The sequence below is a fragment of the Schistocerca americana genome, chromosome 7 (genome assembly GCF_021461395.2).
Source record: "Schistocerca americana isolate TAMUIC-IGC-003095 chromosome 7, iqSchAmer2.1, whole genome shotgun sequence".
NCBI classification, from domain to species: domain Eukaryota; kingdom Metazoa; phylum Arthropoda; class Insecta; order Orthoptera; family Acrididae; genus Schistocerca; species Schistocerca americana.
In genome coordinates, this window is record NC_060125.1 from 355,634,306 (window position 1) to 355,647,469 (window position 13,164).

The following is a 13,164-nucleotide window of genomic DNA, read 5'->3' on the forward strand; positions in this document are numbered from 1 at the left end:
CTCAGATGTAAGGTCCCATAGTGCTTAGAGCCATCTGATAACGATGGTATCTATGAGCTTCAGCAGGTAGTGAAACCTGTCAGGGGAATGGAAAGACGACTGAGAAGAATTACAGAGCTGTCAAGAATACTCCAAAAGGACCAAGAATGTCCTCTATATAGAACTACACAATCATAATATTTTGCAAAGAAATGTCGACGTCTATGCTACAGCAATAGTCATTTCTTATTTTTTGTTTACTGACATGAGTTCCAGACTCCTTGCTTACAGACGGATACTATCCGTCAGATACAAGCTAAACTATTGATAATCTACAAACAGATGGTTTTCTGCATTCCACTGTACAAACATGTTGGGTTGGCATGACCATCACAGTCGCTCACTGCTGTGGCAATACTGGGGACGCTAGCGATGGACGATGATGAATTTTTAAATTTCCATTCTGAGGACAGCGAATAAATGGAAGGACAGAAGACAAAGAAATTGACATTCTGCATACATTTTATTTTACATTTTGAGCATTGTAGTACGTAACGTCGTCTGTTGCATCTTTTATCCTGTTAACAGCGAAAGACGTGTTTTGTGACATTTATTTTGCGTTGTGGGTGTTTCATTTAGCACTGCTTCCGACTGATCCTACACTATCTAATTGAGTGCAGTAAGGTGACCACTACCGAAAAATTTTCTATGTGCAGGTTTATTGGAAACATCTTAGTTCCTCCATCCACACAAACAGTACTAACAGATCAGCCCTTATTCTGAATCCCAAAACTATCACAACACCAACCAAACTTCTGCTAGCTGCCCTACTTTCCAGCCTATACTGTCGCGGAGATCTTTTCCCACTACTCTTCAAGATGCGACACTTTTTTCTTGTGCCCTACACTTCTGCAGAACCACTTCTTTTCCGCTGTCTCCCTTCATGGGACCACATAAAAGGGTGATCGGGCCCAGACGCGTCGATTAAATCGCAGATCCCCACTTGAGACAAATTTTTTTTAAATACTAACCAAAGAGGCGACAACAGATCTTCCTGGATGTTCGCCATCCAAGTGCAGGCGTAGAAGGGCTCTACTTAATATTCACAAAAAATATGAGCATAGGCTTCAGCTTAGTACGGGACTTCCCTCCAGCGCTCTGTATTTCCCCCACTGTACACTGACAGCCCGGAAACCCCCACCACTATCGCTCTCGCACGCCTTCCCAGCCGACTGCGCATCTACCAGCCACATTATTCTGCACACACTTTACTAGCTTTCAGATCACAGAACACCAAGTTCTAAGTGCAAGCCCGTGTTACGACACAGAAACAGAGAACGATAGCAGCGCTCCTAGTGGCCTGACAGTCAACTTTGAGTATGGGAAAATGCAGCGCGGAAATCGGTATTTTTGCTATGCGAAATACCTGATATTTTTCATTTATCCGTTATTAGTGTGCCTCGTAGCCTGATGGTAAAGTGTGTACTTGGAAACGTTTGTGACCTTATAAAGTAATATATTTCACAAATCTCAATTCAAAGATAAGATTAATATCTAGTAGCTGAGATTGAGAGATGTAAAATTTTGTAAATGACATCTTGGTCGCCTTTGGACTGTAAAATTATTTTTTTGTAAAACCTAACATTGCAATTTCGACCGTGCGTTTATTATCAAGTGGGAATAATTACGCTTTGGCACCTAAAAAGCATCTGACATTGGGTTCATTTAAATCGAGCAGCTCACACAAGACTAAATAAGCACTAACAAACGTTGATCCACACAACATTATGCAATGAAACCAGCTTCTGTTTCATATGAAACAAAAACAAATATGGAATCATTTATTTCGCGCAATATTACGGATACGAGTAGAAATCAAGAAGAATATGAGTAATACATTTACAATGCAGTTCAGAGTGCAACACACACGAGAATTTGCAAATAGAAAAACAATGCGATGAACCCAACTTCGGTTTACTACGAAACAGAAGCAAAGATGGAAGACTTGAAATTACACAATAAGAAAATGAGATGTTGAAGAATTGATAAAACTGCAGCTCTCCAAGTGGCCCGACAGTGAACTAAAGTCGTGTTACCGGAAGTCCCTACATGAGTTTCACCCCTTGGTCCAGATGTCATAACTAAGATTTCCCACAATGAATTGTTCAGCACTGTGATTGTAATGTGTATAACAAAGGAGCAGTTTATAACAACCAGTTACTTTTTCAGAGTTTCAGAATGACTTGTCCATCACCTGTTTTCACATCCATCTAGAAAAGCCAGATACATACAGAGGAAAAAGACCCTTTATAAATATGTGGTCTCTTGTCATCCCTCAATCGACTTTTTCTTTTTGTTGGCGTAGTTATAGAATCTGTATAAGCATATATGGTATACATAGTTATTAAGTCAGATACACATGTATGTTATTGGACAACAAATAATATGCAGTGTAGGGTGCTACGATAAATATTTTACAATATCAATGTATGCTGTTGTTTGTTTATTTGCAACATGCTCCATCACAACTTTTCGTAATGCTGCATGTACGTATTGTGTGTGAGTGTGTTTGTGTGTGTGTGTGTGTGTAATGTTTGTGTTGTATGATGATGTGATGATGATGAAATCCAGTGCTGGCACATAGCCTACTCCCCGTGAATAACACCAAGGGGGCCGCCAAGATTAACGTTCCCATCCGATGGACGGATAACTGTCAAAAGAGACACTGCAGAGAGGTTGGGTATTTAAACCAGGACATTGGCGCAAAGTCTGGTGATAATGAGCTTTATACGACCATCAAATGCTAGCAGCGAAAATTTTTTCCACCTCCAAGATTCGAACTGGCTTACCCCTGGGTCGAGCACCTCCACAAAAGCGTACATTAACGACCTCGGTCAAGGAGGGAGCGGGGGAAGGGAGGGGGGTTGATGTATGCAGTAATTATCAAAAGTTCACCCTCATTTCATTTTTGTGTATTCTAATTTATGTCACATCTGTTAACACAAGAAATTTATCGTATATTATTATGTAGATGTAAAATATAGTTTTAATTTAAATATAGACCAGTAGCAGCTATTCGTGAGTTGCTGTCAGGTATTACTTTTGTACATTTTATTAGCCTTAGACATAAATAAAAACTACACATAAATAAGTTTTGAAATCAGGTGATTTTTAATTCTCTATGGAGTATTTTGTAGAGAATAATAAAGGAAAAAACAGACTACTTAAATTCTTCAGTGTTTTTGTTAAGAATAACCTGAACTGGATGTCACAAGTTACACATTATGTTAAACGTCTAGACTTTGCAACGGCTGAAAGTGTGAAAATCATTTACTTTTCCTATTTCCATTCACTAGTATTACAGGGCACCTCCTACTGGGGTAACTTGTCACTGAGGAGAAAAGTGATCATTGCACAAAAGTGCATTATAAGCACAATATTTGTTGCTACGGTGACCATATTTTCTAGACCTAAATTCGAAACATGTCAAAAAATTTTAACGCTGCAAAGAAAATCTTAATGAAATGCAATAAAAATGAACTATCACTTGAACTTGTTGCAAAAAGTACGTTAATTTATATTTTATTAGTACTTCCTCAGCTGAACGTGTGCCAGTGGACAAGCTGTATTTATCAGTGTTGTGAATTTCTTCAGCATGTCTGTATCCTTAAACTGCATATGAAAAATTCAAAACTGTTTCACCATAATTCATATAATACTGAAACACAGTATAACGAAATGTAGTATCTCAGTACCCACCCACCCCCACCCCCACCCCTAGCCCCCAGTAATGCAATAGCCCTAAATATATGTGTTCATCACAAAGGGATCGAGTATTTCACCTCATAACATGTAACTAAGGCTGGAATAGTCAGAGTTCTGATGATTCTTGACATTACAAACTATTGCTTTCAATAAGAGGAATTCATATGTAAGAAAAAAATAAACTCCGTCCGAATAGACCACGAAGGCCCAACGGTACCGATCGGCCGCAGTGTCACCCTCAGACCACAGGCGTCACTGGATGCGGATATGGAGGGGCATGAGGTCAGCACACCGCTCTCCTTGCCGTATGTCAGTTTACGAGAACGGAGCCACTACTTCTCAGTCAAGTAGCTCCTCAGTTTGCCTCACAAGAGCTGAGTGCACCCCGCTTGCCAACAGCGCTCGGCAGACCAGATGGTCACCCATCCAAGTGTTAGTCCAGCTCGACAGCACTTAACTTCGGTGATCTATCAGGAACCAATGTTACCACTGTGCAAAGCCATTGGCTAGTTCATGTGTACCAAAAATATTTGTTGTTGCTGTTTTGGTCTTCAGTCCTGAGACTGGTTTGATGCAGCTCTCCACGCTACTCTATCCTGTGCGAGCATCTTCATCTCCCAGTACTTACTGCAACCTACATCCTTCTGAATCTGCTTAGTGTATTCATCTCTTGGTCTCCCTCCACGATTTTTACCCTCCACGCTGTCCTCCAATGCTAAATTTGTGATCCCTTGATGCCTCAGAACATGTCCTACAAACAGGTCCCTTCTTCTTGTCGAGTTGTGCCACAAACTCCTCTTCTCCCCAATTCTATTCAACACCTCCTCATTAGTTTTGCGATCTTCCCATCTAATCTTCAGCATTCGTCTGTAGCACCACGTTTCGAAAGCTTCTATTCTCTTCTTGTCCAAACTACTTATCGTCCATGTTTCACTCCCATACATGGCTACACTCCATACAAATACTTTCAGAAACAACTTCCTGACACTTAAGTCTATACTCGATGTTAACAAATTTCTCTTCTTCAGAAACGCTTTCCTTGCCATTGCCAGTCTATATTTTATATCCTCTCTACTTCGACCATCATCAGTTATTTTGTTCCCGAAATAGCAAAACTCCTTTACTACTTTAAGTGTCTCATTTCCTAATCTAATTCCCTCAGCATCACCCAACTTAATTGGACTACATTCCATTATCCACGTTCTGCTTTTGTTGATGTTCATCTTATATCCTCCTTTCAAGACACTATCCATTCCGTTCAACTGCTCTTCCAAGTACATTGCTGTCTCTGACAGAATTACTATGTCATCGGCGAACCTCAAAGTTTTTATTTCTTCTCCATGGATTTTAATACCTACTCCGAAATGTTCTTTTGTTTCCTCTAGTGCTTGCTCAATATACAGATTGAATAAATCGTGGAGAGGCTACAACCCTGTCTCACTCCCTTCCCAACCGCTGCTTCCCTTTCATGTTCCTCGACTCTTATAACTGCCATCTGGTTTCTGTACAAATTGTAAATAGCCTTTCGCGCCCTGTATTTTACCCCTACCACCTTTAGAATTTGAAAGAAAGTATTCCAGTCAACATTGTCAAAAGCTTTCTCTAAGTCTACAAATGCTAGAAACGTAGTTTTGCCTTTCCTTAATCTTTCTTCTAAGATAAGTCGTAAGGTCAGTATTGCCTCACGTGTTCCAATATTTCTACGGAATCCAAACAGATCTTCCCCAGCGTCGGCTTCTACTAGTTTTTCCATTCGTCTGTAAAGAATTCGCGTTAGTATTCTGCAGCTGTGGCTTATTAAACTCATAGTTCTGTAATTTTCACATCTGTCAAGACCTGCTTTCTTTAGGATTGGAATGATTATATTCTTCTTGAAGTCTGAGGGTATTTCGCCTGTCTCATACATCTTGCTCACCAAATGGTAGAGTTTTGTCAGGACTGACTCTCCCAAGGCTGTCAGTAGTTCTAATGAAATGTTGTCTACTCGCGGGGCCTTGTTTCGACTCAGGTCTTTCAGTGCTCTGTCAAACTCTTCACGCAGTATCGTATCTCCCATTTCGTCTTCATCTACATTCTCTTCCATTTCCAGAATATTGCCCTCAAGTACATCGCCCCTGTATAGACCCTCTATATACTCCTTCCACCTTTCTGCTTTCCCTTCGTTGCTCAGAACCATGTTTCCATCTGAGCTCTTGATATTCATACAAGTGGTTCTCTTTTCTCCAAAGGTCTCTTTAATTTTCCTGTAGGCAGTATCTATCTTACCCCTAGTGAGATAAGCCTCTACATCCTTACATTTGTCCTCTAGCCATCCCTGCTTAGCCATTTTGCACTTCCTGTCGATCTCATTTTTGAGACGTTTGTATTCCTTTTTGCCTGCTTCATTTATTGCATTTTTATATTTTCTCCTTTCATCAATTAAATTCAATATTTCTTCTGTTACCCAAGGATTTCTACTAGCCGTCGTCTTTTTACCTACTTGATCCTCTGCTGCCTTCACTACTTCATCCCTCAGAGCTACCCATTCTTCTTCTACTGCATTTCTTTCCCCCATTCCTGTCAATTGTTCACTTGCGCTCTCCCTGAAACTCTGTACAACATCTGGTTCTTTCAGTTTGTCCAGACCCCATCTTCTTAAATTCCCACCTTTTTGCAGTTTCTTCAGTTTTAGTCTACAGTTCATAACCAATAGATTGTGATCAGAGTCCACATCTGCCCCTGGAAATGTCTTACAATTTAATACCTGGTTCCTAAATCTCTGTCTTACCATTATATAATCTATCTGATACCTTCTAGTATTTCCAGGATTCTTCCATGTGTACAACCCTATTTTATGATTCTGTGCAAAATTCTACCAGACAGCTTCCTCTTTCATTTCTTTCCCCCAACCCATATTCACCTACTACGTTTCCTTCTCTCCCTTTTCCTACTCTCGAATTCCAATCACCCATCACTATTAAATATTTGTCTCCCTTCACTACTTGAATAATTTCTTTTATCTCATCATACATTTCATCAATTTCTTCATCATCTGCAGAGCTAGTTGGCATATAAACTTGTACTATTGTAGTAGGTGTGGGTTTCGTGTCTATCTTGGCCACAATAATTCATTCACTACGCTGTTTGTAGTAGCTTACCCGCACTCCTACTTTTTAATTCATTGTTAAACCTACTCCTGCATTAAGTCTATTTCATTTTGTATTTATAACCCTGTATTCACCTGACCAAAAGTCTTGTTCCTCCTGCCACCAAACTTCACTAATTCCCACTATATCTAACTTTAACCTATCCATTTCCCTTTTTAAGTTTTCTAACCTACCTGCCCGATTAAGGGATCAGACATTCCACCCTCCGATCCGTAGAACGCCAGTTTTCTTTCTCCTGATAACGACGTCCTCTTGAGTAGTCCCCGTCCGGAGATCCGAATAGGGGACTATTTTACCTCCGGAATATTTTACCCAAATGGTAAAAAATTACCATTTAACCATACAGTAAAGCTGCATGCCCTCGGGAAAAATTACGGCTGTAGTTTCCCTTTGCTTTCAGCCGTTCGCAGTACCATCACATCAAGGCCGTTTTGGTTAGTGTTACAAGGCCAGATCAGTCAATCATCCAGACTTTTGCCCCTGCAACTACTGAAACTGCTGCTGCCCCTGTTCAGGAACCACACGTTTGTCTGGCCTCTCAACAGATACCCCTCCATTGTGGTTGCACCTACGGTACGGCCATCTGTATCCCTGAGGTACGCAAGCCTCCCCACCAATGGCAAAGTTCATGGTTCATGGAAAAAAATATTTAAAAAAAAATATTTAAAATAACCAAAAACCATCCCCAAAACGCCTACCATATGTTACCAGTGTTGATGTGGTAAGATGACTGCTATACGTTGGCTCTGTATTAGTTCAGCCCACAGCGTCCGGTAAAGATTAGACAAGGTCACATAGTTCCGAAGAACTTAGCAACCAAAGATATTACTAATCATATACCTAAGCCTCTCGACTTTGGCAAGAACAAATGGCCCTCAAGTATGCAGTATCCTTAAATATATGTGAACTTCACCACAAAAGGATCGAATATTTCATCTCGTAATATATAACAGTGTGGCATGTGGAGCACACAATACAATCTGACACAATTTCGTGTGTAAAGATGACATATGGCGGTTGACAACATCCCAGCACAGAAAGATCTGACACTACCTGGAAGATTAAAACTGTTTGCTTGCCAATGACTCGATCCTGGGACCTTTGACTCATGTGTAACAGTGTATCTGGGTACTGTTTGGTAACAGTAGAATCTCTTTATCAAATGCTTTCGCCAACTGAACTAAAACTAGTAGTAATACATACCGATAGAGGTGGAGTAAATCCCTAATTCGGGATAAATCATTTCAGATTGGAATTACCTTTGAAAAATTCGGTACACAGCTACAAATATCATGACTGCCCCGAAAAAAAACCTTGAAGTTAACTCTTTAAGCAACTGAGCAGACCGACAACAGTTTCACAATACATTTTGTTGTTAATAATAAGTAATAGTTTGTAGAAAACAGCAACTTGCATAAATATAATGTTAGAAGGAGACAATAATTGTATCAAACATCACTCAGTCTTAACATGAACGAAAGAGGCATTCAGTTGATGTAAATAATTTAATAGATAATAAAATTAACTTCAAACACAAACGGAAATCACACCTGCTTGACAGCTCCTTCTACTCCATAGAGAAAATTGTGAACATGTAGCAGTATGGTGTGTGTATTAAAAAATGTTGCCATATTTTTCGCTGGTAAAGTATACTGTAATTGTAAAGCTGGCTGCCACTGACCATCCACTTGCATCTAAGTAGTACATTACGAAGATGGTTATGAAGACATCCGAAACCACAAAGTTTAATTAAGTAAAACTGAAAACGTTACAGTTTTACTATCATTTCCTGCATTTGACTAGTATTTTCTTTTGCTAAAATTTCTATGAATTGCGATATGTTCACACATTGTTACTAGATTAAATTGACAATGTGTAATACCTCATTAAATACTAAAGACGTGCTGTAACCGACATGCCAGAGTGTCCTGTGTTGGATAGCAGCAGCGAAGCACAAAATGTTTCTATGGAGCCACTAATGTATCGCATTTTTTTCGATTCCAGGGAGGCAACAGGGAAACTGCTGGCGCTCTCGAACCAAACCAGTATCAGATGCAACTGAACAGAAGCTGCCGGCAGACCCGCAAGTGAGAGATGTCCATATGACAGTTGAGAATTCCAAGGAGCAATCGGGGTTCAACCCAAACGAAGTCATGCATCTTTAGAGGTGGCAGGGGGAGTACAAAAATTTTCCCTGTTTCTACTGACGACATCTACAATTCCCTACAGAAATGGATATTGAGATACATGCATACTTTGCTGGTCCTTATACTAGCTGCAAACGCAATGGTCAAATTTGTACTGTGTGAAACATATTGGGAATGTCTATGGTATCAACGTCGTCTGTAACACTCCTGCATAAGTGCAGGTATATTTACATTTAAAAAAAAATACAAAATGCAGAGCATTGATAAAAACCTCACTGTGACGCAGGTTTGCATAAAAATTCGAAGATTCCATTACACCATGGAAAAAATAATTCGTAGGTAATTGAACCAAGAGACTTGCTAAATAATTTCCTTTTATTCTTCTTAAAGAGAGTTGAGTTAAGCACGAAGTGTTCGACCAGCGAACGAGTGAATGATCATCTAGTCCCAGTTTGGGTAGTATGCATGGACAACAAACAAACGGAAGAATGCATAGAATCCTTGAAGGGTCTTCGCTTGCGTTGCTCATTTCTCAGGCCAAATATATACAAACGCAGCCTAGACGGTCGTTCTCTTGCCTGTCCTTTCTGTAACACGTGATTTAGAATTGTCGTGCGTTTTCCTTTATGTTGTTGTTTCTATTGTAGTCTGTAGTCCGAAGACTGGTTTGATACAGATCATTGGGCTAATCGATCCAGTGCAAGCCTCTTCATCTCTGCATAACTACTGCAGCACAGATCTAGTTGCATCTCATTCTGCACTCTAGCCTTGGTTTTCATCTACAATTAGCAACATTCCACATCCCATTATCACAACATTAACTATTTCTTGAAGTCTCAAGTTCTGTGCAATCCATCTACGTGCCTTCTAGTCAAGCTGTGCAATAAATGTCTTTTTCTCCCTGATTCGGTACAATACCATTTCATTAATTATTCGAACTACCTACTTAATCTTCAGCACTTTTATGCGCCACAAAATTCCAGTCCTAGTCTCATTTTGTCTGTACTGCTTATCTTCTTCATTTCGTTTCAAAATAAAACTGCACCCTAGACAAACATTTTCATAAAAGACTTCCTAACAGCTAAATTTGTTTCATGAAATTCATGACACGTGGCTGCATAAGAGCAGTTTATTAAACTGATACCGGTTTCGGTCACTGACCATCATCATGTACCTGAATCAACCGCAGAAAACAGAAACCTCATGTGCAAAAGACATAAATACACGAAATACAAAAACATAACTTACGGAAAAATTGCCTATTGCATGTCACAAGCCAGTCATGCTGAACCTTGCAATCGTATTGATGTCAGTGTCATGAATAATAACATAGAACAATACGTTTCATACATCAACGGGAAATTGACCATATGTAGTCAGCACATAGCATGAAGAGTCAAAGCACTTGCAACTTCAAAGACGACACTAAGAAGATGTTCAGTCGACATAAATTATGACATACAAAGATGATTTTAAGATAAAAAGAACCATAATTAAAACAATTACAGGACAGTCATAATTCAAAAATGTACAAAAGCCACAAGCATCAATTATCACAAACAGTTGGTTTAATAAGCATTACACGACGATAATGTAAGTAAAGTGTCCTATGACACACACCTTACAAAATTAAAACAAGAGTGACAAATGTTGGGTACACTGTACAAATCAGTGTATCAAGTGTCCCAACAGAGAGGGTCACAGGAACAAATAATTATTAAGATCCCCATTATATGACTTAGAAGCTACATCAACACGGAAATAAAACCATGGTACAAGGTGCACAGTACTACAACTCGAAAACTTAGTAAAGGGTACCTTAGTGATAGTATGCAAAATACCGGTCAATTAAAACTTTATTTCACGTCCGTATGTGTGAGTAAAGTAATGTAGCACACACATCTAACTTATAGTGAAACAGGAGTTACATGGAACATGTTCCCTCAGAGGTATCAATGCAAAATACCCAAATGTGTCATATCAGTGCGGAACTTCAGACACGTAAGTAATGAGCTTATAATAGTTATTCGAAACCAAGGAAGAATCAGGGTTTTCAGGTTTATATATAGTGAATGGAATGAAGAGGGTGACCAAGAAATGGATAACTTAAAAATATAGAATTAAACATACAAAAACAGTTCTCATCCACTGAAACCTATTAACACACTTACCTAACTATTCACAGCAGGGACTGTAATTGTTGTAATTATTGATGATTTTATCTTAAAATTAGCTTTGTGTGTCATGGATTTTAGCGACTGGACGTCTTCCTAGACTTGTGTTCGGGGTTACAAGTGCTTTGACTTCTCATGCTATGTCCAAACTACTACATATGGTCAGTTTCCTATTGTGTGTGGATGAGGAAGTTTGTTGATGTATTAAACGTATTGTTCTTCTATAGCAATGTAATTGTGTAGTTCAGCATGACTAACACGTGACTGGCAGAAGCCAAAGTTTTCGTAAGTTACGTTTTTGTATTTCGTGTCTATATCAAGTTTTGCACATGACGTTTTGTTGTCATTTCTGTTTCATAACGTTTATTCAGATGCCAGATGATGGTCAGTGTCCGAAACAGGTAGAAAATTAATAAATTCTTCTAATGCAGCCAGGAGTCATGAATTTTCTGAAACATATGTCCCCTGCTGACAGTCAGCTGAAGAAAACACTTGAATTTGCATTAAATGTTAACGACGTCAAATTTGATCAGCATTTTATTGACGTATGAGAAAAACATCATGGATCCAAAAAAAAAACTAACGAAAATATTACCAATAGATGGTGCTGTAAGCGTCTTAACATAAATGGGGTCGGCTACAAACAACAGATGAATCTCTATACGGTGGCTATGATTTGAGTTGCACATTACACCGTCCGTATTGTTCAATGTGAATGACTGCACAAGTTCGGCAATCAATCGCTGTGGAACTTATAGTTAACTAAACCCATCTGTCACGGCAAGGTCGTTCCAGATAGGATAGGAAATAACGGTATTTGTTTGTTCTGAGACCTAAAAACGCATAAAAAACAAAATTACGTCGGTTTTTAATTGTCCTGGGGACAAAAACAGCATAAAAAGCAAAATTAATTGTTGTGAGATTGGCGCGAGACAAGCTTCATATCCTGCCCACCGTTTTCTGCAAGTTGAAATCGAGAAACAGCATGTTCCACAACATATCGGAGTGTTTCGGGGGTCACGTTCAGAGTGCGTTGCACAATGCGTGCCTTCAGCTACGTTCGTAATTGCAACACTGAACTCAATATCTTCCAGATAACCCCACAGCCAGAAGTCACACTGATTAAGGCCAGGTGATCTGGACGGCCAAGATGTAGGGAAATGGCTGCTGATAACTCTAATACTCCCGCAACGCATCTGCAGCAGAGACGCTTCACTGGAGTGTGCAGAAGAACTCAATTTTGCATAAAAATGATCCTACTCGCACATCCACGCCATTGAAGGATTGGAAAGATGATCGTGCACAGAAGACTCTCATAACGTTTACCAGTGACGGTATAGGTAATACGAAGCGCAAGACGGCGCCTCTAAAAAATACGGCCCTATTGTAAGCGATGCCGTCAACCCGCACCACACAGTCACCTCTGCAGAATGAAGTGGTACCGGCTGATGGGCGTTCGAGTTTTCCGCTGACGATATTCTGCAGTTCTGCGTATTGATACATCGGTGGAGGTAGAAATGTGGATCACCTGTCCACAGAATATTCCACGGCCATTCATTGTCCACTTCCATGCGAGCAAGATATTCCAGAGAGAATTCTTGTCTTGCTGGCAGGTAAGCAGGAAGAAACGCCCGAGCATGGACGATTTTGTATCGACAGCGATGCAGTATATTTCATAGGATTTTATGCACTGTGCTCGCAGGCCTGTCCGACGTTTGGATAATTCCCGTGCACTGCATGTCTGCTCACCACCTTTCGACCCTTCTTGCCTTGCTGTGCCATATCTTCGACATACGTCGGATCAGCTGCTTTCCTCCCTCTGCTACATTTCACTATACAAGAACCTGCATTTTCGAATTTGGAATCAGTTCCTCCACACCTTTAGCAGATATCGGACCAGTGCCTTTTTTTCATGGCGTTGAGTGTCTGGAACTTCTCCAGGGATACTGGCGC

The 13,164-nt window shown here is 39.9% G+C and overlaps 1 protein-coding gene across 1 annotated transcript in view; it reads left to right on the forward strand.

The window, feature by feature from the left end:
- The window catches only part of LOC124622925 (nose resistant to fluoxetine protein 6-like), a 172,534-nt gene extending 163,479 nt beyond the window's left edge, over positions 1-9,055 (forward strand). The window contains exon 10 of the mRNA XM_047148715.1: positions 8,895-9,055. Within this exon, the coding sequence (XP_047004671.1) occupies positions 8,895-9,055 (161 nt within the window). The remainder of the gene's footprint in view (positions 1-8,894) is intronic.
- The last annotated feature ends 4,109 nt before the right edge of the window (positions 9,056-13,164 follow it).